This window comes from Exserohilum turcica (assembly GCF_000359705.1).
Source record: "Exserohilum turcica Et28A unplaced genomic scaffold SETTUscaffold_1, whole genome shotgun sequence".
NCBI lineage: Eukaryota > Fungi > Ascomycota > Dothideomycetes > Pleosporales > Pleosporaceae > Exserohilum > Exserohilum turcicum.
In genome coordinates, this window is record NW_007359914.1 from 3932474 (window position 1) to 3959483 (window position 27010).

At 56.1% G+C, this 27010-nt stretch overlaps 10 protein-coding genes across 10 annotated transcripts; 4 read left to right on the forward strand and 6 right to left on the reverse strand.

The window, feature by feature from the left end:
• Positions 1-1327: 1327 nt before the first annotated feature.
• Positions 1328-1924, reverse strand: SETTUDRAFT_162759 (uncharacterized protein; the record flags this gene model as incomplete). Its single annotated transcript, XM_008022985.1, has 1 exon — positions 1328-1924. A coding segment is annotated over one exon (275 nt), but the record flags the coding sequence as incomplete, so codon positions are not given.
• A 777-nt stretch (positions 1925-2701) lies between these two features.
• Positions 2702-5727, reverse strand: SETTUDRAFT_134587 (uncharacterized protein; the record flags this gene model as incomplete). Its single annotated transcript, XM_008022986.1, has 8 exons — positions 5530-5727; positions 5404-5470; positions 5014-5347; positions 4789-4953; positions 4551-4729; positions 3445-4495; positions 3295-3395; positions 2702-3252 (listed from the first exon to the last, which is right to left on the reverse strand). Exons 1-8 carry the CDS (start codon positions 5662-5664, stop codon positions 2702-2704), a joined length of 2583 nt encoding a protein of 860 aa, XP_008021177.1. The 5' UTR covers positions 5665-5727.
• A 1468-nt stretch (positions 5728-7195) lies between these two features.
• SETTUDRAFT_162760 (uncharacterized protein) lies at positions 7196-9309 on the reverse strand. Its single transcript, XM_008022987.1, has one exon. It carries the CDS (start codon positions 9300-9302, stop codon positions 7269-7271), a length of 2034 nt encoding a protein of 677 aa, XP_008021178.1. The 5' UTR covers positions 9303-9309; the 3' UTR covers positions 7196-7268.
• A 3082-nt stretch (positions 9310-12391) lies between these two features.
• Positions 12392-13137, forward strand: SETTUDRAFT_162761 (uncharacterized protein). The gene is made up of 3 exons (XM_008022988.1): positions 12392-12442; positions 12496-12769; positions 12879-13137. The coding sequence occupies exons 1-3, from the start codon at positions 12416-12418 to the stop codon at positions 13037-13039; spliced, it is 462 nt and encodes a 153-aa protein (XP_008021179.1). The 5' UTR covers positions 12392-12415; the 3' UTR covers positions 13040-13137.
• Positions 13138-13768: 631 nt separating this feature from the next.
• SETTUDRAFT_85304 (uncharacterized protein) lies at positions 13769-14635 on the forward strand (the record flags this gene model as incomplete). The annotated part of the gene is made up of 1 exon (XM_008022200.1): positions 13769-14635. One exon carries the CDS (start codon positions 13769-13771, stop codon positions 14633-14635), a length of 867 nt encoding a protein of 288 aa, XP_008020391.1.
• A 437-nt stretch (positions 14636-15072) lies between these two features.
• On the reverse strand, positions 15073-17434 carry SETTUDRAFT_162762 (uncharacterized protein). The gene is made up of 3 exons (XM_008022989.1): positions 17019-17434; positions 15620-16852; positions 15073-15564 (listed from the first exon to the last, which is right to left on the reverse strand). The coding sequence occupies exons 1-3, from the start codon at positions 17035-17037 to the stop codon at positions 15323-15325; spliced, it is 1494 nt and encodes a 497-aa protein (XP_008021180.1). The 5' UTR covers positions 17038-17434; the 3' UTR covers positions 15073-15322.
• Positions 17435-18244: 810 nt separating this feature from the next.
• On the forward strand, positions 18245-19769 carry SETTUDRAFT_162763 (uncharacterized protein). The gene is made up of 2 exons (XM_008022990.1): positions 18245-18867; positions 18942-19769. The coding sequence occupies exons 1-2, from the start codon at positions 18277-18279 to the stop codon at positions 19701-19703; spliced, it is 1353 nt and encodes a 450-aa protein (XP_008021181.1). The 5' UTR covers positions 18245-18276; the 3' UTR covers positions 19704-19769.
• A 1206-nt stretch (positions 19770-20975) lies between these two features.
• On the forward strand, positions 20976-22155 carry SETTUDRAFT_85397 (uncharacterized protein; the record flags this gene model as incomplete). Its single annotated transcript, XM_008022210.1, has 2 exons — positions 20976-21385; positions 21444-22155. 2 exons carry the CDS (start codon positions 20976-20978, stop codon positions 22153-22155), a joined length of 1122 nt encoding a protein of 373 aa, XP_008020401.1.
• Positions 22156-22599: 444 nt separating this feature from the next.
• On the reverse strand, positions 22600-24458 carry SETTUDRAFT_86320 (uncharacterized protein; the record flags this gene model as incomplete). Its single annotated transcript, XM_008022267.1, has 2 exons — positions 22600-23610; positions 24225-24458. Coding segments are annotated over 2 exons (1245 nt in total), but the record flags the coding sequence as incomplete, so codon positions are not given.
• A 672-nt stretch (positions 24459-25130) lies between these two features.
• On the reverse strand, positions 25131-26958 carry SETTUDRAFT_170943 (uncharacterized protein; the record flags this gene model as incomplete). The annotated part of the gene is made up of 2 exons (XM_008022991.1): positions 25131-26783; positions 26836-26958. The coding sequence occupies 2 exons, from the start codon at positions 26956-26958 to the stop codon at positions 25131-25133; spliced, it is 1776 nt and encodes a 591-aa protein (XP_008021182.1).
• Positions 26959-27010: the final 52 nt, after the last annotated feature.

Genomic DNA, 27010 nt, shown 5'->3' on the forward strand with positions numbered 1-27010 from the left:
GAAAGAGAGAGAAAAAAGGGGGAAACGGGTCGGCCAAAAAAACAAAGAGATTTCATTAATCTAAAAGAGGTGGGCCCATGGGCCGGTGCGTTGTTTGGGTCTTTTCTAATGGGGATTATCTTTTTTTGCCAAGTACGGCTATCAGCAGCCATTGCAGAAAAGAAAGAAAGGGTGCGAGGGGAAAAGGTTTCAAAATGGAAAAGGCATATCGAGCACAATACTTATTCGTGACGTTTTCGATTTAAGTTTTCCCCACATAATACACGTGCAGTGTGCACAGGTACGTGGTAACAGTAGCGTCAGCGTTGTAGGATCGCGGGGTTACACGTCCCTCATCCATGTGCATGCGTCAATTCCATTGCATGTGCAGATTAGGTAATAACACGAGACAGCTACACATCTACACATGATGATGTGCTATAATACGAGGGTTATAGTTTATTCTTAGGTGAAGGGGAGCAGAAAAAAGGGAACGGCGGTGGCGGCGGAAAACGAGGATCCAGATCAAGATACACGCCTCGTACATGATCGTAAAGCCAGCCGGGTGTGGGTGTGTGGGTGCGAGTACGAGTGTGTGTGGGAGTGAATACAAGTGCCGTGCCTGCATCTCGGTCTATTTCCTCGGTTGGGTTCGGTGTCTTGGGCTCGTTTCCCTTCTAGACTTAGCCATGTCCCGAGCCAATATGGAAATAGATACGAGTAGTTGTGGGAATTACCACTGTCGATCGCTTCATATCTCTCTCGCTCACACACACACACCCTTCAACTTCCCTTGTGTGTGTGTGTGTGTGTGTGCTGCCGCCGCCCGCGCGTTCGCCCGCTTACCTAATGCTGCAGCTTACGGCAGAAGTCGTCACAAGGGCTGTTCGACTGTCGCTCAATTTCTTTCCTGGTATTATTCACACACCCCTACCTACCTCTATCCGATGCGTCTGTGCCCTGCAGCATCTGATCAACGGGCCCTCCCCCGCCTTCACCTTGCTCGTGCACATGGCCGCGTATCCCGCTTGCACCGTTGTCGTGTCATTGTTCTAGCGTGCGGATAGGCTGGTATTTTTGCCAACTACCGGCGGGTACTTTGCAAGCCATGCGTTCTTTTTTTATTGAGGGGGGCGCGCCTGGTGCCATTGGACTCGGCATGTAGAGGAAGGTCAAGGAGAATGTAGCCACCGGTAAATAGGTCAAAACGAGTTAATGTGTGGGGAGAAGGACGAAGGGAAGGAAAGGAAGCAAGGAAGGTGGAGAGACACACGGGTCCGCACGACTCGGTAGACTTTACTTGTTTCTCTCGCTTTTGCGCTTACACGGCCAAGTTGTAATGTGCCGTTTTTCTCTTACACATACACACTCTTGCCTGCAGGCCTGGTGTGTACTTCTCGAGATGAAATTTGGGCTGCGATGCTGTCCCTGCAGTAGATTTTCTGCACCTAAGTGCTTCGCTGTATACGGACAATCTGGTTCCGCCAATCATGAATTCCGCGGCCGTTGGCTTCTCGCTGGCCACCGCCAGATGGAGGTCGTGATGCGAACGCCTGTACAAGCAAGTGGCTTTTTGTCTTTTCGTCCAGAACATATACAGCAGCGCCACGCTGACACACAATGTATTCGCACCGGAGCACTCTCTCCGTGCGCATGAGACCAAAACGGCCTTATGCACCCCAGATTGCCTTGCGCACCTGGTTGCAAGCCCGCAGCCGTGGAGACACTGGTTGCTCGTCAACCAAAACGCCACGGAACCGATGACTCGCAGTGTGGGCCGTCACGTCGTGTCCTTGTTGCACATTGACAGTCGGCGGCGTCATGTTGCTTTTGCTGTGAGTCATGTTGGCTGCCGTGTCATTCCTCGCCATGGCAGGACACGCAGGCCTGGGTAATTTCCATCTTCTTTCTTCGACATGCCCATTGTTGCGGCCAGATGCGTCTCTGGGGTGCGCGCCCGTCTGAAGCGAGTTCCCGGGGACCCCAGATGACGCGGCCGAACCCCGGTGCTGTTTTCATGCAAGATGTGACGCTAGCGCATTGTAACCCGGGTTTCTATCCTCTGGCTGCAGCTGTGAAAACGACCTGTCGAGTGTTTGGCCGGAACAGGCATCGGTTGCGCACAGCGGCTACCCTGCTGTTTGCGGCACCGATGCCGCCGTCCTCTGCCATCATTCCTCTGCAATGCACCTCTCCACACACCCCAGAACTGCCCCCGGCCCTGCTGTGCCTGCGGGCGCCAACGACTGATCATCTTGTAGAGCACCTTGTCTGCACGGCCGCGTCTGGCAATGGTTTGGGTAGTGTGGAGTCGCCGACATCTTGATGCTGCCGGCTTGCCGTCCGAAAGCGCTTGCTGAATTGCTGTGTCGACAAATATTATACAAGTTTACATGTGATTGCCGTTGACTTCGTTGCCCGTATTTACCCACGCCGAGAAGCTAGCCGCTCTCTATTCCGATGCCTCAATTTTGCGCCGCCCCGATTTTTGAACGTGTAAGAGAACAAGTCAGATGCCATCCGAAACCACGTCGGTCCGCAGTGAGCCTGCCATCATGCCTCTTGAAGCCATGACAAGGAAAAAAAAATTTACTTTGAACTGAAAGTGCATTCACATGCACGCTGTTGTGGCGAAAGTTGCATCTTCGCCCTGGTAATCTGCCCTCATGTCGCCAGAGTGCCATGTCCGCGGATTGGAGCTGAATGAGGAAGGTTGACGAATTCAACCGCTCTGACCACTCAGAAAGAAGTCCAGCTCGCTCGGGCCGCCCCTGCTAACCTCGTTCTCTGCAAGCTGTTCCAGCAGGCTTAAGAATGGATCCTTGCTGTCGGGATCCGTATGCGCCGATGCACCTGACGTGCTTCCAGCGCCAGGGGTAGGCTGCTGGTCGTAGGGTGGCGGCACACTGAGTACAGGATCGAAATTTATCGCATGATGCTCCTGGCCGTGGTTGAGGTTTGCTGGCCGAGCAATCGGTGACGGCGCTAAGCTGGCAAATTGCGGCAAGGGAGAAAAGGAGAAGTTTGGCGAAAAAGGGAGACCAAGTCCACCACCATTGGGGTGGGGAGGATTCAGCGATGTGTTTGGTAGCGGTGGCGTGTAAGGAGGAACGCTCGAGTCGGTAGCGAGGGTTCTGGTGTCTCCAGGGCTTGGGTGCGACTCTGAAGTTCCTGCCTCGGAAGATCGATGTACAGTAGCCGAATGCGTGGCCAGGATGGGTGTTGGAGGCATAGGTTGTGATTGGACAAGCGGTTTCGTGGATGAAGTGGTTGCTCTCCGCCTCTTGTTTGGATGGCCGTTCGAGTACTGCGAACGTTGCGACGGCACTGTTTGCTTTGGGTAGCCCTGAGGGTTGCCAATGACACCGCTCGTCATGTACATGTTGTTGCGTTGCTCAATGTTGAATGTCGCAAGGCTAGGGGGTCGTCAGCAGCCGCAGTTTAATCACATATTTTCTCACTCACCCTTCGTTGATGGACTCGACCGCAATGTCCATAAACGTAATGTGTGACCCATCAAAAATGTGGCCTGGGTACCTGTCGAAGAAGTCTTCTAGTTGGAATACTGGAGCGTATCGCATTGGGTTGCTAGCCAACGATTGGACAAGCTCAGTGTGGCATCCGTAGATTGTTTGCAGCGTATCCCGTTGATGTTGAGCGCCCGCCCAGATGAAGCGAAGCTCGGAGAGCTGCTGCATCTCACGCGATAGGAATTCTGGACTGACGGAGAATACCTCGCCTTCGCGCCCAGGGTAATGTGCACCATGCACGTGAATGGTGCCAGCGGTGCATACACAGTAACTGACAAATGCTGGCCAGTCCATGATAGACGAGGCTCTCCCAATCTCGACCAGTTCGGCTATTGCGTTGGCGTGGAGGAAACACAGGTTGGTGGCCTCAATCTGCCAGGGCTGATGCTGGGACGTCCCCGACAGCTCTGCCAAATCTATGGGGAGAAAGGGCCGGTAGATGAGGCAATGTATCAGGTGATAGACCAGCTTGCTAAGGACCAGTATGGTGCTGTCGGGCTGGCCAAAGAGAGCCTCGATGGATGTGAAGGTGTCCTGCGTCTCCAGGGCCCATGTGTCGAGTTCTTGGCGAATCTTGGATAGGTTCGATAATGAATGCCAAGGAAAATGCGAGTCTCCCTTGACACCGCCAGCCGCAAGGTAGCGATTGGTTATGCCGAGAATTCGCGATATGCCAATCAGCATACCCATGCTTCCTTGGCCGCCTTTTCCAGTACCACCCATGTACTGCAGGTTGCATCCGTTTGGAAAGTAGTCTCCTTCGATCAAAATGGCCCCCGGGTGTAGCTGCCAGCTGGGCAGGCGCAAAACAATGGATTCATCCGAGATCAAAGAGGGTCGTTTGGATCCAGCTGCACCAAAGCGATCCATGAGGTAGCAAGACCAGAAGAGACGGCGTCGGCCCTCGCGCTCGGCAGGTGTGACCTTGATGCCGGCGGGCAGTTCGCGGTGAAGGTCGAGCGCAAAGACCATACTGATGGCCGAGTCTTGGAATGCATGTTAGCCGCGTGTGATTTGACTGGATGGCGGTGCTTCGCGTACTCAATAGCATAAAAGCCTTCTTGCCCTTGCCAAGCTGGAAGCTTGCCTGTGAAAGCAGCATGAGCGTCTGCAGGGCGTCGATGGACGGCTCATCAACATCGAGCTCCAGGCGGGCGCGGCGGGCATACTCTTGCCCGATGCGCACCGCAGAGCCGTATCCTCCGAAGTGGGGTGCATATCTGGGGTAATAGGTTAGTTTTGCTCGGCTATGTCCAAGGATGGCAGAGCTGGAGCGTACCTGGCGCTCACGGCGTAAATGGCATAGGCTAAGTGGCTGGGCAGCTGATTGGCCTGCAGGCGCTGTCTTGTGGTGGGCTCGTCGAGGATGTAGTAGGGCTTTCCGTGTATTCTGGCAAAGTAGGTGTCGACGAGTAGATCCGGCGCCAAGGCCGGGGATTGAACACTAGTTGTTGCCATCAGCCTATGCAGTGGAGCGCGAATTGCAGGTTGCGTCAATGTTTACCTTGGCTCAATGGGCGACAGGTGGTGCTGCGATCCATGGCTCGTCGAGTTTGAGCGCGCGTGGGCGTGGGCGTGGTCGCGCGGCGGCTGTGAGGCTGCCGTGTCTGTGGACTTGGAGTCGGGGGTCGTGCTCTCTTTGGTGGCAGTAGCGGTGGCGGTGTTGCTGGCGGCGGCGGCGGCGGTGGCAGTTTTGGTGGTCGAGGTCGAGGTCGAGGCCGTGTTGGCTAGATCATCGCTCTTTCCCTCGGAGACCAGGCGCTTTTCCAGGCCATCGACACGCTTCAGCAGGGCTTCGAGCACGTCGGTCTTGGGGCCTCTCTTCTTGGGCACGGCGTCTGCAGCAGGCGGTCAGCACACGTCTGGATGGCGCCGAGAAAGCCGAGGCATGTACCGTAGATACACGGGCAGTTGAAGACTTGACAGGCCTCGCAAGTTGGGCGTGTGCGGTTGCATTTGATCTTTGGGGTTGGCGGGTCAGCACGCAGACGGGGATGCGAGCAGAGCAAGCACACGGTACCTTTCGCTTTCGACAACTCTTGCAGTTCATGGCCTCGCGGGGCTCTGTCGAGACACGGCGGGCGGGCAGTCTGTCGATGCCGATTTGCGGCCTGGCCATTGCAGCAGCCAGAGACTGGGAGACTTCGGTGGACATGGCGAAGCTATGGGGCGGCGGACCAGAAGCATTTCCTGGGAGCAAGAGGCGGAATGTGACGTTGGACACAGGACGTTAGGAAGAAGAAGGGCTCCCGTGCACGCGCGCGGCCCCCCCCCTCGCCCCAGAAAAAGTATATACACTCACTGTATACATAGGTGGTGGTGGTGGTAGTAGCAGTAGATGCGCTAAGTAACTGGCTGGCCCATGGACGCCATAGTAATGCTACATACGTCCACACATCCTACGTACAACATATACACACAACACACACTCACTCACTCACTCACTCACTCATTCATACATGCTGGATGGAGCTAGCTGACGAGCCGCCCGCCGTGGGTTAGTCGCCCCGACCTGGCCATCACGCGTGCCGCCGCCCTCATCCCATCCGACCCCCCGTCATCATCATCATCGCCTGTCGCCCGTCGCCCGCCAGCGAGGCCCTAGCCGACGTGCGCCGCCGCAACTGAATCGCGACCCCCAATCCAATCCCATCTGTGCGGGCGCTCGCTCTCGCTCCCCTCCACCCCCCCCCTCACCTCACCTCACACCCCTGTCCGGTCCTGCGCCGCCCTGTCCGTCCCCACTGCCAGCGGCTTTAATTTGGACGCTCTTGGACGCGGTCGCTGTGCTAGTGCGGTGCTACTACTACTACTACGACTACTACTACGACTATTACCACGCTACGCCGTCATGGCCCTCCCCTCATCTCGTCTCGTCTCCTCACCACCACCACCACCACCACCACCATGTCGGCGTGGCCATGGGCAATAAAAGATGATACTACTACTGCTACTAGAATAAAATAGAGGCTGCCCCGTGCCTCGGCCCTGCTCCCCCTCGCATGCATATACCACTACACACACTCACACGCACCCTCACACGCACTACGACTATTCCCACTCCATATACGGGGTGCGCTGCAATCTACTCGTAGCGCCCTGCACGGCCGTCGTCTCATGCGTCCAGGCCAGGTCGTTGCGGGCAATAGCTCCACCGGTAGTGCCGGCCTGCTGAGCTTCTGTTCTGGAAATCTGGGGTATTCTGCCCGGCCACGCCCATCAATCCAGCCCTAGCCCGCATGCACCTCGATATCGATACTCTCCCCCCCTCCTTCTCTTCCTCCTCCGCCGCCGCCGCCTGCTCAACCACACCACACCACACCACACCACACACCTCACACCCCCCCCTCTGCACGCCCCCGCCGCCCTCTGTCGACGCCCTGCATCGTCGCGAATGCGGCTGCACTGCTTTCTCGACAGCACCCTGGCTGCCCTGAGCAACCCCCGAGCCCTGTCCATCTGGCCCTGTTCCTCTCGAGCCCTGCCGCGTACCCTGTCGGCTCGTCAAGGGGCTTTGCCGTCTCGCGGGTGAACGGTCTGCTCTACGGTCACGCTGCATGTCATGTCACTCTCCCTGGGTGGGCCCCTCTGTGATTGCACTTGCACGCGTCGAACCACCATCACCGCCTCTGCATGCGCCATGGTCGCCGCCTGTCCCGCTTGGTACGTACGCTGCCCCCGTGGACTCTTGGACTCTTATTACCAAAAAGTAATACCATACATGCTATCTACATAATCCCCGCCCGTCGTTTGCGAGCTTCAAAAATACCCCCTTCCAAGCGCCAGCCGCACAAAGTCATAACACACATTCTGCCCGACCAGCTTCCGAATCGTCTCGACCGTTGTCCATGCCGACACGTCAGCGATGCCGTACGCAGTCCAGCCCACAGACGTCGCAATGGCCAGTGGGTCCACCTTTCGCGTCCCGCTGGCCAAGTCGACAAACACCTTGCCTGCAGCCTTTGCCCCCGTCGCCCCTGGTCCGGTGGTGCTGCCGTTGCGCCCTGCCACCCGGTAGTGCTTGAGCAGAGGCACCACCAGCAGCGACTTTTCTGCTGGCAGCGCCGAGATAATCACAAACGGCTCCTGCAGCCGCTTGACGTCGTCAATGGACCGCACTGGCGACACATCCGTAGATAGCGGTCCGTGGGACCGGAACCCAATCGTATATATAGGCCCGATGCCCAAGTTCTTCAGCGCAAATATGGATGCCGACGCATCCGCCTCGCTGTTGGCCAGCAACAGGGCCGCTTGTCCACTGTATGCCGACGGCACAAAGTCGCGCGTCAGTGTCGCGCGTATCCCCTTCCACCTAGTGTTGTCTCCGATAAACGACTCGTTGCTCGCTCCCGGCGGCACCAGCACCGTGTCTACCTGCCCAATCGCCCGCGCAGCATTCGACAGGCTTGGCAGGTACGGCGCCGATGCTGCCAGCGGCGGGTTGATGTAGGCGCCCCCAAAGTTGGGCCGGCGCAGAATGTGCTCAATCGACGCCTTGGGCGCCCGCTCCGCAAACATGAACGAATGCGGCAGACTCAGCTCGTTGAAGCACTTTTCGAAAAACATGGCCTGCGCCGTCGACCGGTAGCTGCCAATGCCATAGATGTCGCGCTTGGGCACCTGGCCCATGGTGTGCAGCGCCGCGTTGATTTCGGCCGCGCTCAGCTGCCCCGGCGCCGCAATCATGGGCAGCAGCGGGTGCGTAATGGGCGTAAAGATCTTGTTCAGCGTTCGCGACAGCTGGCCCATGGGCCCCATGTTGAGCCCCGAAAAGGGCGGGTGCGGATACTTGGCTTGGATTGTCGACCGGAAGTACTCCAGCTCATAGTTCTCTTGCATCGAGTTGACCAGCGCATACATCTTGACAATGTCGCCGTACACGGCGCCCATCTCGAACAGCCGCTGCGTTTCAGGTGCGGTCCACTTGAACGTGCCCGAAAAGTCGTGGAACGCCGAGATGATCTTGGTGCATGCCTTGTTCTCTGACAACTTCCGCCTAATCTCCTCGGGCAGCCACAGTTCCACATCAATGTACTCGCAGCCCCATTGTATCGCCCGCGCAAGGTACCGGTAGAAGAGCGTCGGGTCGTCCATGGGGAACCGCCCGTTCTCCTTTATGCACCTCGTCGTAAAGATGATGGGCAGCTCGGTGCGCTGCCGCAGCACCATGACCTGCTCGCCGACATACTTGAGGCTGGGAATCTTGCTAATGGTGCCGTCCGGCAGCGGCTCTTCCAGCAGGTCGACTCGGATCTCGATTGCGTCGGCGCCGACCGACAGGATGTCCAGGTTGGGCAGCGCAGCATGCACGTCGGGGAACGTCGTCGAGATGAGCGTCGTGCGCGCCTTCTTGGTGAGGTCGCGGTGCGGGCCAATCTGGCCCAGGATGAAGGAGAGGTAGCGCGAGACGTCGCGGCGGAAAAACGGCGATCGCGTGTACAGATATTCATAGTCGCATAGGTCGGTGATGGCCTCGTCCAGCTCGTGGTCTCCGTCGACGCGGTGCGTGTTGATCAGCAGCCTGGAGCGATCCCAGTTGTCGAGTTGCGGCTTGGCCAGCCGGTTGCTCAAGCCATAGACCGTCTCCTGGGGGCCGGCCAGCGCTGCCTCGACCGACGGCGCCGCCTCCCACTTCTGCCCAAGCACATCGGCAATGATGCCCACAATGTCCTGTTCGCCGTCGTTGTGCAGGATCAACAGCGCCGGCCGGGCGCCATGGGGAATGGCCTGCACGTCAATGACGGCGCCTTCCTTGAGGTGGGGGCTGGTGATGCCCCCGGTGGTCTGCACCATGGTCGCCATGGGTGGGTGTTGTGTGTCGTCGTGGGTGGTGTCCTGTGGGTTAGCCGTAGGTGTTGAAGCCGTTGATGCGATGCTGGATCTCGGCGAGGATGCGACGGGCGGTATACAACTGGCAGACTGCAACGGCCGTCGCTACCATCTCCAAAACGTCGAGGAGGCCGAGGTGGTGTGGGGGGGGGGGGGGGCGACAGGCGTCTGGAGAAATACAGGCGTCTCAGAGAGGGCGCTGTACATTCATCCGTGGGGTGTGCGTGCGAGGCGGGAAGCAGGGCGGCGTGTTGCTTTAATCGCAGTGCGGCGTGAGGGTGCTGGCGATAGAGAGATAGAGAGATAGCACCATGTCCTGAGCAGAGGGAAGCACCAAGCCTCCGTAAAACCCGCGCGTTTGATCGCTCCAACGCTGTCGTATGGCTGGACAGTGAATATGCCGTTGGCATTGGCACTAAGTTGGGACTGTGGGATAGTGTGTCTGTACGGACCCGGGCGGGTACCGTGGCGCGCCCGCCGATAGCTGGGGCTTCCATTTATCCGTCGGCTTACCTCGCGCTGCCAGGCGCTCGCAGATTTTGCACCAATCACGCCTGCGCTGCCGCGAGCCTCTGCTGACACTAGCGCCTCGAGATTGGTGGAGAATGGGGCGAGGGGAGAGCTGCGACTTTGTCCTGCAACGGGCGGCCAATGCTGCTGCGGGCGCGAGCCTGAGGCAACCTCCTGCTGCCTTCTCTGTCCCAGTCCGCCTCTGCCCAGCAAACAACCACCACAGCAATACGAGCGTGGCACCTCCTCGCGCTGCCGCAATTCGCCCCTATCCACACGCCCCTCCCCTGTGCCCAGGCCCGCGTCTGCGTCTGCTTGCTCACGAGGCGCCCTCCGCATCGCCATGGCCGCCGTCGGATCGCCTTCCCATCAGCCCTATCAAATTTGCCATCCAGCCCCGTGCCGTGCGTGCGGGTGAATGTGAGTAATGAGTAATGGATAGCTGGGGGGCCTCGAGGGGGCAACCCAATCCACGCTTCCCTGCAAGAGCTGGAGAGACGCGGCCATCTCGTGTCTGCACCACAATACTCGACGGCTATCCCCAGCGCCAACTCCGAACACCCGTTGCCAAATCGTCCCGCTTTGCTCGCTCGCCGGCCCACCGCTGCACAGCAACAGGAACATGATATCTCTCGGTGATTTAGCAGCCAATATCAGTCCGGTATACATACCTCGCTACCTGTCGGTTTCATCATCGTCGACTTTAGCCGTTAACCCTGAGGCACGGCCAGAGAAGCGTCGACAAAATCGGATCGCCAGCATCGGGTGCAGATTCTCCGGGACCATTTTTAGTGTAGCGGTGGTCCACTTGAAGGCTCTGTGTGAGTGTGAGCACTATGGACATTGTCGAGTGAGCCCATCAGCCCGTCGAGCAACCCCCTGCGCAGCATGAATACATACATTCAAGAGCCGGGCTTCGACCATCGGTACTCCCCATGCACGGCCGCTATCCGTCACCCTTCAGCCATGGGATATGTGAGAGATAGACTGGCCTCATGTTCTGGACTGCTGAGGCCGTGTTGGATGTAGACGACGTTGGATCGCCCAAAAATGACGCATCGGGAAGCGCCGAAACCTGTGGGATATTACTGCTGCAGGACGTCGGCCAGACGATAGCTATTTTTCCATGTCCAGTTGGTTCTATCGCGTCAACATCGCACCGAAGCGCCAGACATCGATCGCAGCTCGCTGATTCGGTGGCGTGTAGCTTCCCCTCTTTGTACCCAAACGTAATCGTACGGGACGGACAGAGATGTCACGACGAGATTCCGCAGAATGGGTCTTATCAAACACGTCAGCTACTTTCTTCCCAGTTGCAGCCTTTTATCTCTCGATTCCGTTTGCCAGGCCGACGTTGTCTACATCCTGCGATGTAGTATATACCTACCACGCTCCATGTCCAGTCCTCTCACCATGTCCTCGGATTTGACTCACAACTTGCCTGGCTCAAGCCATTAACGACAAGTAGCATAGACTGCCGGTTCCCCAGTCTGATTCCCAGCAGTCTGCCCGGACCCATACCACCTCGGTCCAAGTATCGTCTTGTCGTCCCACTTCTAGGCTTGTCGCGCGATATTTTCAGATTCTTCGGTGTTTCCACGCTTTCTCTTTTTACGATACGTCCGGACGTGCTCCCGGGCTCGGCAGCGTTTACGTTATACACAACGTTTGTTATGGTCAATGCAGTATGGTAGAATGGAAGGAGGTGTAGCCCGCAGATAGTACAACAGTGTCGGGCTTATATGGCGGAGGTGGTTCCAGGTAGGTTTTAGTCGACGTAAGACCGTGACGAGCGGCGAATACGATCAGCCCGAGGTAATTGCCGCTCAGCTATCCATCATCTGATCAATAGGTACTAGCGGTATCTCGCTGTAAACGGTATCTGCCAAGTGTCCAAGACTATCGTGCCGCATTTCCTCTCGGAACCAGCTATGGGTTCGCCATTGTTCACAATAGTGAGTTGTACTGGAAAACTATTAGGATAGAAAGGTGGATGCGGCCCGGTTCACAGTCTTGTACACAAAGAAAATATCAACCTGTTATACATCATAATAGTGCGATGGCGACTGGGCTTGCCATATACCAAGATACTGTACGTATCATCCTAACAGAAATGTCGCTTTATCTCTCAGCCTGATTCAAGGCACATGGCAGCTAGATAAATGCGGCGAAATAACATGCGGATTAACTTTGATAATGGCCCGTTTCCGTGTCATGGTCAGTCAGACTGTGCAAATCTGGCCAAGTGTAAGCGGCTGTCGTCGCGCTCTCATTGCAGATCGCAGGAGACTTCGCATGCTGTACAAATGTGTACCTTGAGATTGGCAATGCAAGCATGTATGACATAACCAAAAACCGCTGTTTTTTATTTGCATCTTGAAATAAATTCCCCGCAATAAAATCGTCATGAACAATGGTAAAGGCCATGTATGGGCGGAGCGAATAGAATACATGCATTAGTGACCCGGCCTTGGCGCTCTGACCTCATCCAAAACTTCGGATGCGGCGAACAGCGGAGGTGTCGCCATCCACCAAACTTTCCGCCGACGCCTTACCAACAACACAAAATGTTTGCAAGACGCGCAATTCCCTCGGTAACTCCAATGAATTCGGTCTTGAAAAACTACATGCGCCTAACAATTACCAGGCCTTCCGAGCCGCCACTCGCGCAAGCGCACCTCGCTTTACTCCAACCACACGCTTCCTGACGCCATTTCAAGTACGGCTGCTATCCGACGAAGTTCGCTCCGCAATCGACAGGGCCATTGCGTCTTCGCCGGTAGTCTTGTTCATGAAGGGCACACCAGAGACGCCGCAATGTGGTTTCTCAAGAGCTAGCATCCAGATTCTGGGCATGCAGGGCGTGGACCCAGACAAGTTTACAGCCTTCAACGTGCTCGAGGACCAGGAGCTGAGGCAGGGTAGGATATTCCCAGAACAGATGCCTTTGAGACCTCCAACATACCTCTCCTGAATTCTATGCGAATGCTGCGAACGGTCATAGATGGCGCTTGCTGACAAATGTACCAGGAATCAAGGAATACTCAGAGTGGCCAACGATACCCCAACTATACGTCGACAAGGAGTTTATTGGAGGCTGCGATATTCTCATGACGATGCACCAGGATGGGTCGCTGGCGAAGATGCTCGAGGAGAAGGGCGTGCTTGTTCCAGCCGAAAAGGCACCGTAAGGATCACGTCTAGAACAATGGCGTGAGTCACAGCCTGCGAAATGTATAATACTATGTTGCATCATTTGAGAGAGTCTGCCAATGGCTCCTATTCACGTAACGACGACAATGTATACATATGATGATCAAAGCATGTGCGGTCATATAGCCGCCTTTGCGCACCTGTTTCATTGGTGTGGGCACACATGCGTCGTTGCTCGGGGATTTCCTCTCATGTTCGTGCATGTGTAGGGCGCTCTTGCTTTGTTTTCAGCGCGCCTTCCACACCAGAGCTAGGATGTCCCAGGCGCCTGGATCCAATCTCTCGCTTCCTCCAGACATACAGCACTAATCCTGCTGAAACCCTCGACCCATCAAGTGCACTCTCTTTACCCGTATAGGACGGCATCTGGGCGCGACAGGTCTGTTTTATGTGTGTACGCTAACATGGGCTCACCCTTGAAGAAAACATCGCCTGTAAGAGTAAGGAAATCAGTCCCTACCACTGCCGTCTTTAAGAACCATAACAAGAGGAGAGATCAGGCCGCACATGCACATCGAGTGATCAATGTCCCATCCGATTTCGCCAAGGAAGATGCCGATGCTACGACTTTGATAAGCGTCAGGTCGCACTCCAGCCCGCGTGGTGGGGTGAAAAAGAGAACCGCAAAGCACGTATCAGACAGGCACCCGTTAAGTGCACAATTCAAAGGTATGGTATATCACTAGAATTGATGGTGCTGGTAACTGATGTCGCATCGTACAGATGCCACCGAGAACTATCGCAGACATTTGTACAAAACCGCCTCTCTGAAGATCAATGCTGGGCTCAAGTCACTGCTCAACACGCTCTACGAGAGCACGCTCCAGACTATCCTTCCAGATAACAACGAACCCAATACTTCGGCCTCACCACTAAAGCTCTCTGCACCAGCAAAGTACGAGCGGCTGGCCTTGCAACTCCACCAGCCCATCTCCCAGTACACTCTCAGGCTCCGACGCACCAACAGCCAAGGCCAGGATGTGCGCTTCGAACAGACACTGGAGATACGTATGCAGCATTACGAAGAACTCATTGCTGCGCAAACGGCGAAACTAGCCAAGCTACAGAAAGAGTGGGAAGTCGTCGTGGGCGAAATCTGGAAACTTGGAGTCGAATGCCTCGGAGAGAACGCCGTGGAGCGCTTACTCTTCACCGAACAGCGACACAATGGCCCAATATTGCTGCTTTCTTCGTCGCCGTCCAAGACCACAGATGCTGGATCTACCTTGTTTGTACCTGAATACGGCACTTCTCCTCCCAAGACCAAGATGCGCCACACCAAGAAGCGCGTCACTTTTGTGGAAGAAAAGCAAGATGCATCAGATGCCCGAGACAAATACGGCGCCAGCGCAATAACCTCGTTTCCAAGCTTTCTGTACCAGCCATCTCGGTATTCAAACGACGCATTGCGTGCGGCGGGAGGCGTATCAGAGCAGCAGATGCACAAACTCAACCAGACTATTGAAGGACTGGGCCAAAAGGAAATGAAGGATTTTCGCAGCATTGAAAAGGAGCATCGCGCGTTCTGGAAGAAGAAGACGGCACAGCTCGCGAGTGCGTTGAGAGAGGAGTGAGCAAGAGGAAAGCTGGGTGGGTGGGTTTCGTCACTGGATCTGGCTATGGTAGCTGTGTAGAAAGGAGGAGAGATGTCATGTATTCACATACCCATACAGAAACGATAGGACTCTACACCACCACCACCACCACCACCACTTTCAATCTAAATAATTACATTTGAGCCTTCCAAGAAAGTCATCGCCACACGGCAGACTAACTGACTGACTAGCCGTTGTCTTGGACTCGGGGCATGAGACCGTTCTAGGCAGTCTGAACCGAGCAACCGTCGTTTCCAAGCATGCAAAGTGTCTATGAATATGCGCCCAAAAACAAGGATTATCCTAGCCGAGTGCGGCACACTGAACTACATGCTGAACTACTGCATATCCATATATGTATACTAGTGTGATTATGATCCAGTGGAAAAGCAGCCACAAAAAAATGCATGTAAATGTTGAATTACTGTAATAATCGTCCCAAAAGACGAAGAAGACTATATGAAGAATATCCGTAAACAATCATTGGTTCCCATTCCCTTTCGTATTACATCATATCTTGAATCCAGTCCAAAAAAATAGAACCATCAACTTGGTCTCTTCCAGTTTCCACCAAGTGACGATTTCTCATTACATGTCTCTTTTGTACTATGCTTTCTTTTTTTTGACAAGACAAAATTCCCCGCCTCAAAAAAAGGTACAAAAGTTCTAGAGCAGGTATCTGTAATCTGGATTCATATCGCCCAATTCGGTTTTTTCGTACTCTGTCAAGCCCACGTCGCGGGCCGTCTTGTCGCGCCTCTGGTTGGCCCAGTAACACATGGCGAAGTAGACGGTGCAGCAGAGGGCGCTGAGGCAGACAAAGGATATGCAGATGGAGTAGCCGGACAGGTATTTGGGCGCGTCTTTCTTGAGGAAAGCGAATGTAGCGACGAAACCGCCAATGTTGCCTGGAATATTCTGTTAGATGTATATATTTTGCGGGAGCTTCGTGAAAGAACGTACCAAAGCCAACTTGCCATGCACTGCCCACTGCCCTCCTATGATGTCCACCTAGATTCATGTTGAACCAGCAAACAATGACAGGCATGGCCGTGTAGGCTCCCGAGGCTACCAGGAACAGTGCCGCATATTGCACTTCGCGGTGATGATGCACAGAGATTAGGATTGCAAAACCAGCAATGCAGACGCAAATGGGGAAAATAGTGAAGAGGTAGCGGTGCTTTAGACGATCCGAAAGGTAGGCGATAACCATGCTGAAGCCGAAGGCGGCGGCCCAAGGAGGTACGCTGTGAAGCTGTGTCTGGATGGGAGAGTATCCGTAGCTTTGAATAATGGCGGGAGAAAAGTATGCGTAACTGTAGGCCGTGATGACGAGGCCGAAATACATCAAGCCGCCAACAAAAATCTTTGGGTCTTTGAATACGTTGGCGACATCTCGCATTTTGATGGGTCGTTCGCGGGCGGAGCGGCCTTGGTCGACTTGCAGGCGATATTTCACATAGGCACGCTCGGGCTCGGACAGCCATTTGACTTCCTCGGGGAAATTCGGCAGTAGAAAGAAGAGTGCAAAGGATACCAGGACGGTTAGTAGACCTTCGAGGATAAAGACCCATCTCCAGCCGCGGTAGCCCCTTATGCCGTCCATTTTACCAATAGCGCTAGCCAGCAGTCCACCAAAGGCTCCGGCCAGGGTGGTTGAGCTGAAGAAGAAGGAGAAGCGTTTCTGAGCCTCGGACCTTTTATACCACATGCCAATCAGGTAAAAGGAGCCCGGAAACATGCCAGCCTCAAAGATGCCCAGGAAGAAGCGGGTGGCCAGCAGACCACTGTAGTTTTGGACAAGACCTTGCAGCGTGGTAACCACTCCAAAGCCGAACATGCAGATGCTGAGCCAGAGACGGGGCTCCATCTTCTTGAGCAGAATGTTGGAGGGGATCTCGAACAGAACATAGGGAACGAAGAAGATGACGAGTGCCGTATTGTAGCGGTTGTCTCGCAAGAGATCCAGCTCTTTGCTTAGACCAAAGACATTGGCGTTGGCAATGTTGACACGATCCAAGAAGGCCAGCAGATACATGACACACAGGAAGGGGACGACATGGAGGTCGATCTTGGTCATGAGCTTGCGCTCCGTCGTGTTGGGCGGGCAGGAAACATGGTCGGGATCCTCGCCGTGGGAGTGGTGGTAGTTGGGGGCCACCTCATGGTTGCTCAGGTCGGGAGACGGCGGATCTTCTGGGAATAGTCAGTGTCTCGCTCTAGAGGCGCGCTATGGTCCGAGAAAGCGTAGCCACAGTCGCCACGGCCGATGGGGAAGTTGGCAACAGGCTTACCGCTGGACAAGCCTCGCGGTTGCGGACCGAAACCACTTGGCGTCGTGACAGTGAAACACGCGACTTACTTTCCGTCTTGCCAAACATGATTGCGTTTTGGGGATGCGAGGCAGCTCGGCTCACGGGCTCGACTTAAGAGTCTCTAGCTGGGCGGCAGATGGCTGTACCGTGGTAGGACGAGAGGCCAGATTCACGCTTCCAGCGAGGAGTGCGTGGGACGAGTGGGAGAAGGAAATATATCACCGTAAGCCGGCGACGGTTGCAACCAGCCAACAGGGCCGACGTCGCTCAGCCTAGGATGCTGGGGCTAGGCCGTTCCGGTCGCTGCCCTGGGGCGGCTAACCCCGCATCTTTGGCTTTGGCGGCATTCCCTTGCGTCAGCCGTGTCGTGTCGTCTTATGAGGCAGCTGCTTGGTTGCTCGCCATCGCCAAGTAGCGGATAGCACAGGCGATGGCGCAGGTAGCGCATCCTGTGCATCCTACCTTTTTTTCTTTTCTTGGCGCGCCTCGAGCACTGGCACGCTGGGCCGAGCGCCTTTTGCCGCTTCGGTCGACGGCGTGGAAAAAATAAGAGTCGAGCGGCGCGCCTCTCGCGTGTGATGGCACCATGTGATCAGCATGGCGTCTCGGTCTAATTGAGCAGGAGGGCGAGGGTGAGTGGTTGCATGTTCCGCGGGGGACCGGCTGCCATGTGCGTGTGCTTGTTCCTGTGCTGGCTGTCGCTGGTGGTGGTGCTGGCATGGGCATGGGCATGGGCATGCGGGAGCTGAGAGCACGAGCGGTGCGGTGGGTGTGGATGGGTGGATGGGTGGATGGATGTGGATGGATGTGGACGGGTGTGGATGTGTGTGTGTGCGGATGCTCGCTCGCATGCCGGGCAGTGGCAGGGCCCGCAGGGTGATGTCAAAGCTGGCGCTGGCACCGGCGCTGGCTGGCGCTGGCGGGCTCTGCGCTATGCAGAGGCAGAGGCGTGGTGAAGGGCGGTCGAGCTTAGTAAGGCCAGGGTAGGCCAAGGGCAAGGTTTTGTATGCAAAGGGTCAACCTTGCCATCGGGCAAGTCTGGTTCGGCAGCCGACCTCACTCCAGCCTGGGCACGCGAAAGTCTCAGCGTCGTCGTCTGCTCCTTTCCTGTCTCCTCCAGCCCTCCGCCCTCCCACCACCCCCTCCCACCACCGCCCGCCCGCCCGCCCGCCAACTGACCCAGCGCCCGCCCTCCCCGCCAGCCAGCCTGACTGCGTGCGATCCATCTCGACTCCGCCTCCGCCTCCGCCTCCGCCTCCGCCCCCCCTCCCCTCTCGCCCCGAGCGGCTGGCCTGCTGACCCGCAATGGTGAATGCCAAATATGTCGCCTTTACAGTCAACAAGCAGACGCCGTTCCTGCAGACGCCCGACCAGGCCTATGCGACGGTCATCAACTGCCGCCCGCCCGCCGGCAAGCGTGCGGGATTTGCGCACGAGGTGCGCTCCCACAATGTGCCCTTGGCCAAGGTCGAGGGCAGTCTGAAGCGCAAGCGGGGTGACGAGGGCAAGAGAGACCACGACCATGCGACGGCCTCGGCCGTGTCCTTTGGCAGCAATGCGACGCCTCCGCTCGCCACGGCTCCCGCGCGCCCACTACTCACCCAGCAGTGGCAGCAACGCAAGCCCACCCGCCTACGGAGGGGCAAGATCCTGTCCAAGGGCGTCGACCTCGACTGCTGGTTCATCATACTGTCGTACTCGGACCCCGCGCAGCTGCTCGAGATGCGCAGCAAGATTGCGTCGTGTTATCGGTTTCTGCGGGACAATCCTATGCTCTGGAAGCATAGCAGGGTTTACTACTACGGAACCGACATGCCGGACCCACCTCCAGGGCTGACAGAGTTCCAATTTGCCCATCTGCGCCATGGCCATGGCTGTATGGACTGCGGTGCACCGGTAAGTGCTGCTCGTGTTATGTATACATGGTGTGCTTATGAGACACGTGTTGACTTGACTGTCCCCTGGTCTAGAACACCCGCAAGACCTTTTGGGCCTTTCTGCGCCGCATGTGCAAGGATTGCCTGACCAACCAAGTCATCAAGGAGTACGAGGCCATGGCTCTGCTCAAGGGACCAGACGGTGAGGACGTTTCCTTCATCCGCGCCGCCCTTCCGAGCGGCATCTACGACTCGTGGGGCAATTTCGTTGGCGTTGGCCCTGCCAGCACGCATGCACTCAAGACAATATATCTAAGGTCCGACGTGGAGAAGCTCGTTGCCGAGTACAAGCGCGAGTTGCGAGAGCGCGCTTCCGACGCCACCGAGCCCTCGACCTGGATTGCCACATGGCTTGCTGCCAAAGCCCAGAAGATCGAAGAGCGGCAGGCGTTTGCAAAGAAGATGGAGCAGTGGGAAGAGATGCAGCGAACTGCCCGGACGGCCGAGTACAGCTCCAAGAAATCCAGACGCAAGGCCTACTTCAAGGAAAAGGCCGCCCAACTGACGCCCCCCATTGGTATCAAGGAGCTCGAGGCCTGCCCATCGTACAAGCGCGCCGTGACCATCCCCAAGGATCCCAACAATACTTCGTGGGATCTTCTCAAACCCAAGATAGTCAAGGAGGCAGCACAAAACGCAGCCAGGAGGGGCTTAGACGACTCGCATCCTCCTACAGCGTCAACGTCCGGCATCTCGACGCCCACAGGCAGCATGAACCCCTACCCTCACGCACATCTCTATCTTGGCACCATCATGGGTCTGCCGCAGGCTGACCACCACCATATGTTTCAATGAGTCTTTTTTTTTCGACGTGTTTTTTTTTCTTCCTTTGTGCGTTTGACGCTGGGCTGAGCAGTGCACGGGGGAGGTAATGTTTTGGATAATGACAGCATCTTTTTTTTGTATTGGTTTGTTATTTGGGAGCATTGGAGCCGCATCTTCTGATTTCATGGGATTTGGTTATGAGCATGGGCATGAGCATTTCCTTGCAAGGCGCTAGGTCAAGACTTGGTATCACATGGGGGGAGGGCAATGGGTAGCGGGCGTTGTTTGTATTGGCTTGTTGCCCTTGTCAACCTAATACTGGTGTCTCCTGATGTCGAATGGAATTGGCTTTTTGCTTGTGAAAGCTGACGCTTTTCCCCGACGCTCCGCCCGGCTCCGAGACAGGCAAACTGTCGCTCTTGTGCATGTCCATGTCGAGGAAATTACTCCATGGAGAAGGCGTCCACTTTTGCCGTTCGCGCCGTTCTCGGAGGCGGTCGGCATGTGGGCGCGGTATCGAGTGCGAGTCATCCCCACGGCTTACTTACTACAGCAGCATCCTGGTTGGGCCCAGAGAGGCGCCGTGTCCAGCACGCAGAGCACGAGCAAGACGACGACAGCCGCCAGCGTTGAGGCGGCACGACAGCAGTGAAGGGCGGCCATGGCCAGTCGTCGTCCACGGTCGAGGCAGCAGCCGCAGAGCCTCACATAGCAGCCCCTCGCCCCTCGCCCCTCGTCCCGCGTGCATGTAGCCTGCGTCGATCTACCGTGCCACGGCCAATGGCAGCCCATGGAAGTCGGATTACGCGCCACGGCAGCGTCCAGAGCAGCCGGGCTAGAGAGGACAAGCACACGTCCAACACCACGACGGCTGTACGACAGGGCTGCTTGCTGCTTGCTGCTTGGCTTCAGCTGTGTCCTGGCCGCGCCCTGCAAGCAGAAATTTCCCAGCCGGCGTAGCGGCAACACGGCTTGCCCATCGGCCCTGGACGGCACCACCATGGCCTCAGATATCGTAATCGCCAGAGTCCAGACGGCCACGCCCTCGCGCGCCTGTGATTGGTGCAGCCACTGCCCGGGTGGGTCGCTGAGCGTGGCTTCCAGAAACAAAGATTATCGCCATCGGGAGATTGAGGATTAACTTTTTAAGAGCTCGCTCCGTGTGCGCGTATCCTTTTGTTGCCCGCCGTCGCTCCTTCTCTGGCTCTCTCCTTTGTCTCCTTGCCTGCTCCCACCAATTGAGCATTGTCGACGCGAGCCTTATCGACACACACATACAGCCACACAGCAAACACCACTACAATGGCATCGGCCTCTCGCAGCTTCTCTCGCGCCCTGCGCACCGCGGCGCCTTCCTTCCGCACCACCGCCACCCGCTCCCCTGCCCGCTTTGTCGCTCCCGCACAGAATGCCTTCCGCAGCCAGCGCCGCGGATATGCCTCGCAGGAAGACGGCCCTGACAAGCACGAGGGAAACCCCACGGGCCTAGCCTGGGGTGCCGGCGCTCTGCTTCTCGGTGCTGGTGTCTACAGCCTCTACACGTACAAGCCCGAGTTGTTCGGCCAGGCCAGCACCAAGGTCTTCACCCCCCGATTTGAGGACTACCAGAAGGTCTACGACGAGATTGCCAAGCGGCTGCAGGAGTTCGACGAGTACGACGACGGCAGCTACGGCCCTGTGCTGCTGCGTTTGGCATGGCACGCTTCGGGAACGTGAGTACATGCAACGGTTCCTTTTCCCCCCCCAGGACACAAAACTCACACTTTACAGCTACGACAAGCAGACTGGCACTGGTGGCTCCAACGGCGCCACCATGCGCTTTGCCCCCGAGAGTGACCACGGTGCCAATGCTGGTCTCAAGGCTGCCCGTGACTTCCTCGAGCCCGTCAAGCAGGCTTTCCCATGGATCACCTACTCCGACCTGTGGATCCTCGGCGGTGTCTGCGCCATCCAAGAGATGCAGGGCCCCAAGATTCCTTACCGCGCTGGCCGCAACGACCGTGACGTCTCCTTCTGCACGCCCGACGGCCGCTTGCCCGATGCCAGCAAGGATGGCAGCCACATCCGTGCCATCTTTGGTCGTATGGGCTTCGATGATCGTGCCATGGTTGCTCTGTCTGGTGCCCACGCCCTCGGCCGCTGCCACACTGACCGCTCGGGCTACGACGGTCCCTGGACCTTCTCCCCAACTACCCTGACCAACGACTACTACAAGCTCCTCCTAGAGGAGAAGTGGCAGTACAAGAAGTGGAACGGCCCCAAGCAGTTTGAGGATGTCAAGACCAAGAGCCTCATGATGCTGCCCACAGACATGGAGCTTGTCAAGGACAAGGGCTTCAGGCAATACACCAACTTGTATGCCAAGGACAACGATGCTTTCTTCAAGGACTTTGCCGACGCAGTTTGCACACTGTTCGAGCTTGGTGTGCCATTCCAGCACCCAGAGGACCAGCGATGGGTCTTCAAGAGCTCTTTTGACTGAAGGTGTTTCTAATAGACGGTGAACTTCGGGAGGTACACGAGAGAGTTCAGTTCTGAACATTGAGATATCCATCTAGATTAGATTATTAGACCCTTATTTTTGACCCAAGCGGTGTTCAAGAATTTATATATATATGTATATTTCTAAACAGGAAGTATTACCTTTTCCGAGTGGTTCATCTCTCTATCCTTAAAATAATGCTTTTCCGTGCTACTCCAGATATCCCCAAACTTGGTGAACTTGCCGGCTTGGCCAGATCTGCCAACTCTTTTACGCTTCAGGTTCACTTCTTTGTCTTGATATTCCATGTCACTGCGCTTCATCTACTCGTTAGAGATTGATGAAGTCGTCTCATTCGGAACTTGGCGAGTAGTGGCAGCAGACACCATAGATCGCTGTGTGTGCGGGAGTCCTACTAGTAATGCATATAACGACTCCTCCATGTCAAGTCACGCTTTCGGTGTCTACGCTTTCGTCGCTGCCATGACCCCAAATCTCCTTGCTTTCGCTTTCGACCCCTCTCATTGCCTTTGCCACCTCTTCCAGTCGCACAACCACTTCCTGCACACCCTGGTTCACCTTTTCAAAATACCGGTCATTCTCCTCTCTCCTCTTCCGGCTCAACTCGATATCCTTCTCCGTCTCTTCTTCCAGCTTTGTCCTATCAAACAGCTTCTCGCCCTTTTCCGGAGCAGTAGCACCGCGAGCATTTACCAGGCTCTGGGGCTGCAGGTCCGTCGCTTTGTTTTCTTGCGACTTCTTCTGCCGCTGCTCCTTGGGCGTGTGCTCGTCTTCTTCAGAACGTGCCCATGCCTTTGCGAGCTCAATCTGGGCTTTTCGCAGCTCGTCCAGAGCCCGCGAGTGCTCGGATCCAAAGACGGTCATGCCTGGGCCTTTGATGGCGCTCAGTTCCACCTCCTCTAACGTATTCTGCATCTCGGCCCATATTGCTTCGGCTCGAGATGAGGCCTCGGCGTCGGCTGCTTGGCTCTGTTGTCGCTGTCGTCGTTGAAATGGCGCCGAGGGGTTCGACGATGTAGGACTGAAGTGGTCGACATCGTTGCTGGCATTTGGGGGGAGAGGCCGTTTGGCGTCTGGAGAAAGTAGGGACCGCTGGCGGACTAAGGGGGACTTTGCGGGTGCGCGAATCTCATGTAATGATGTGTTGGATGCATTGTGCGATGGCGGTCCGACGAACAGCGCGGGCGCAGGCAGACGGTTCGTCTGCGTCTTTGTGATTTTCTTGTCGTCTTTGGATGACATGGTGGAGCATGCAGTGTGATGTTTACGGGGTGCAGATGTGGGACGGTGGCTGTGCTGCCACGGGCTCTTCAACCAAGCAGCTGGTCGGCACACCAGACACTGTGCCCCCCGAATTCTAGACACTCTATCTAGTCTTCGCAAGCTAACTGAAGACCGGTATGGTTGGGACCATGAGCTTTGACAGCTGCGATGCTGGTGCCAGCGCCAGTGCTCCTCAAGCCGTCGGCTCGGATCGAATGACGATGGGCCGATAAGATAAGCCCGACCCCTGCCATGCGCTAGCCACTGAGGAAGCGATGCCAAGGGCCCGTGCGCACACAAGTCTGGGTTGGAATTCTCCTCCCACCTCGACGTTCGCGACACTAACCACCCACTCTACAGCACATCCGTCGTCAACACCGCAATCATGGGTAAAGGTACGCAATCCATCTCCTCAGATGCACCTAATGCGTGCAATTTCAACGAGCACCCATCCTAGCTACCCCCACCATCACGGTCCACGATGTAGCTTGCTCACACTCTCTCCCAGGACAACCAAGAGGTCTCAACGCTGCCCGCAAGCTCCGCAACCACCGCCGCGATGAGCGATGGGCGGACATGCACTACAAGAAGCGTCTCCTCGGAACCGCCTTCAAGTCTTCTCCCTTTGGTGGATCTTCCCACGCCAAGGGCATCGTCCTCGAGAAGGTCGGTGTTGAGGCCAAGCAGCCCAACTCCGCTATCCGCAAGTGTGTCAGGGTTCAGTTGATCAAGAACGGAAAGAAGGTCACTGCTTTCGGTATGTCAAACAAGCTCTGGAGATGAACAGGACCACAGGAGGCACCTGTGGCGATGCACACCCAACAAGACTTGGCTAACGCGAGACAGTTCCCAACGACGGTTGCTTGAACTTTGTGGACGAGAACGACGAAGTCCTCCTTGCCGGTTTCGGTCGTAAGGGCAAGGCCAAGGGTGATATTCCCGGTGTCCGTTTCAAGGTTGTCAAGGTTTCCGGTGTCGGTCTCTCGGCACTGTGGAAGGAGAAGAAGGAGAAGCCCAGGTCATAGAGTGCTGACCTACACGGAGTCAAGGAAGGAAACGAACGCAGACCACCAGCCCGCCATGAACGAATGATGGAATCCGCGATTCACTGCGGGGGGTTACAGGAGTCTTTGCATTGGGGATATCTGTGCTTCTACTCGGCATATGAAAGTCATGATATGCTGGAGGGTTAGATAGAGAATCTGGCTCGTTCAAGCGCCCATTCTGTCTGCCTATTCATTGATGGCGTGTTGTCTGATACTGTGTAACGTCTTGGTGGGCTGCTACAAGCCACGGCGGTTACCTCGGCTATACTGTTTCAACATGTCTCAAGCAGAACATGGCAGCTGACTGCTCCTTCGACTCATGTCACATGCGTTACCCATATGTAATCTATTGTTTGCGTACTAGTACTACAAAGGAAATGTTATGACAGATGAATCCCGGTGTGCGGCTTTCAAACCCCGACCAATGTCTATCTACTATACAAAAGAAGTGCCGCCGGGTATCTCAAACAAAACGCCAAGCCATGCGGTACCCATCCTCCCCCCTCATCTCAAGATAAGAAGAGAAAGAGAACAACAAGAAAGGGAAAAATGTGAAAAGGAATGAATCTGGACGCTCACTGATCCAACACCGTTTACGAAAGATGGCAATATTTTTCCGGTCCCCCCTTTTTTTTCTCCCCCCCCCTACTTTGAGAACAAGGAATTGAAGGTATCCTCAAGCCCGGTATCCTTCATAGTACCATAGTAATCATACTTGAGCTTTGGGCTAGCAAAGAGCTCAGCATCTCTCTTTACATTTCTGGGGACGCCGGTGCCCTCGAGGCCATGTGTTGATTTGGCGTTTTCGGAGCCATCATCAGCGGGCCTCGCGTTTTTTTGCTCCTTGAAGAAGTTGGGCATGCTTTCTTTGAGCGGGGGCGCCCACACGGCGCGTTTCCACGGGTCGGGCTTGCGGTTTGCGGCGAGCGAGGTGGGGGGTGCAGCGGGGACGCGGTGGCGGAAGGGGTTTGGGTCTTTGCGGGCGAAGATGGAGTGGGGTTCTCTTGGCTTGGGCGAGGGCGACAAAGGCTGTTGTTGGTAGGCTGCTGTTGTTGGGCGCCTGGAGAATTGGTTGGGCAGGACTTCGGGCGTTTGAGAGGCGAAGCGGCCTTTGGTGGGGGTCCAGTCCATGTCGTCGACGTCCATGTCGAGGAAGGCGTTGCGCTGGGCAAAGGGCGTCGTGGCGTCTGTTGCGCCCGTCGTGTAGGATGATTCGGTGAGCGTTGGTGATGGAGGGGCTGGAGAGGATTCCTGGTAGCCTTGGATGCCTGAGGCGAAGGAATGTGCCATGCTGTCGAAGAGATCTGCTTGGGGGTGTGCAGGATGGTACGAGCCTCTTCTCTCTTTCTTCGCGCTGCTGGGTGCGCTGAGGACGGGCTCTTGGGCTGCCTTTGGGAAGGTGGGTGCGGCGCCGTAGACGATGCGGACCGTCTTCCAGGTCAGGAGAGACGAGAGAGCAAGTACGCCGGCCATGACCATGTGGGTGTAGCGGAAGCTCTGCAGTTTGTCGCTGTCGATTGGCGTGTGCTGCCAGTAGTAGAGGCTGGCGAAACGGAGAATGACCACGGCACAGCGTATTGACCAGAGCGACTTGAGCCCCTGCATTCTCCCCGTCAGACTGTTTGTCTTGAGCTTCAGCTTGGGGTTCCACCAGATGGTGAGCAGGTCGGCAATGACAGCGTATTGCAGCCATTTGACTATATATGGCGAAAATACACAGATGTCGTCGACTGCGCGTGAGAGCAATGCCTGGTGCGCACAGGCGCTCCAACTGAAGATCTGACCATCCCGAATATCCTCCTTTGGTACCATGATCAACCCAGCGGCATGCCAGAGCAGTCCCACTACCGTGCTCGCCATGTAAGTCCACTTGGCCAGCGAAATGGCCCGGAGCGTCCACGTCTGTCGCGATGTGTATACAATTGTGCGCCTCTCTTTGCTCGCCTCCATTATGCGCGCCAGGTTGTCGGCTCTGGCTACATGATTCGCATTCCGTATTTGATTCTGGACCCGGGGCAGGCAGTATTTGCAGACTTGCGGATAACGCTCCTCGAGCTCGACCTTGTATTCGTCGTAGGCGGCAAGGTACTTGTCATATTCGGGGTCGTCTTCGTCTGGTAGAAACTCGGCGAGTAGACTTGTGTAGAGTGTTTGGTTGTGCTGGCAGTCGTCGCAGAAGATGTCGTCGGCAGGCGCGGACATGAAAGGCGACAGTGAGCGCGAGGGTATGTGTTTGTGAAAGAAGGATGCAGGAGCGGTTGCGATCTCTTCTATCGGTGGATCAGTAATGTTTCCGCGCTGGGTAGACGTCAGTCGAGGGTTGCCATGTTTATGTTCCGGGGCCGTTTACCTCGTCAAAGTGATTGACGGCGTCGCAATGCGGACAGTGGTATGTCTTGGGCGTCTGTGAGACGCTGTCTCGTGACTGAACATTGCAGTAATGGCAGCGCAATCTGCGCCGCAAGAGCGTCATGTTGAACGAGACAGCAGGCGGGTGTTGTGATGGGAGAAGAGGGTTGCACTAT

Bases quoted from the DNA above. Each gene is read 5' to 3' on its own strand.
- SETTUDRAFT_162762 (XM_008022989.1), bottom strand. The intron at 15,565-15,619 runs GTACGTTCTTTC...AGAATATTCCAG, and splicing joins TGCATGGCAAGTTGGCTTTG to GCAACATTGGCGGTTTCGTC.
- SETTUDRAFT_162763 (XM_008022990.1), top strand. From the start codon at position 18,277: ATGGTGAATGCCAAATATGTCGCCTTTACAGTCAACAAGCAGACGCCG. The intron at 18,868-18,941 runs GTAAGTGCTGCT...CCCCTGGTCTAG, and splicing joins GTATGGACTGCGGTGCACCG to AACACCCGCAAGACCTTTTG.
- SETTUDRAFT_162760 (XM_008022987.1), bottom strand. From the start codon at position 9,302: ATGGTGCAGACCACCGGGGGCATCACCAGCCCCCACCTCAAGGAAGGC.
- SETTUDRAFT_162761 (XM_008022988.1), top strand. From the start codon at position 12,416: ATGTTTGCAAGACGCGCAATTCCCTCG. The intron at 12,443-12,495 runs GTAACTCCAATG...AACAATTACCAG, and splicing joins CAAGACGCGCAATTCCCTCG to GCCTTCCGAGCCGCCACTCG. The intron at 12,770-12,878 runs GTAGGATATTCC...CAAATGTACCAG, and splicing joins GGACCAGGAGCTGAGGCAGG to GAATCAAGGAATACTCAGAG.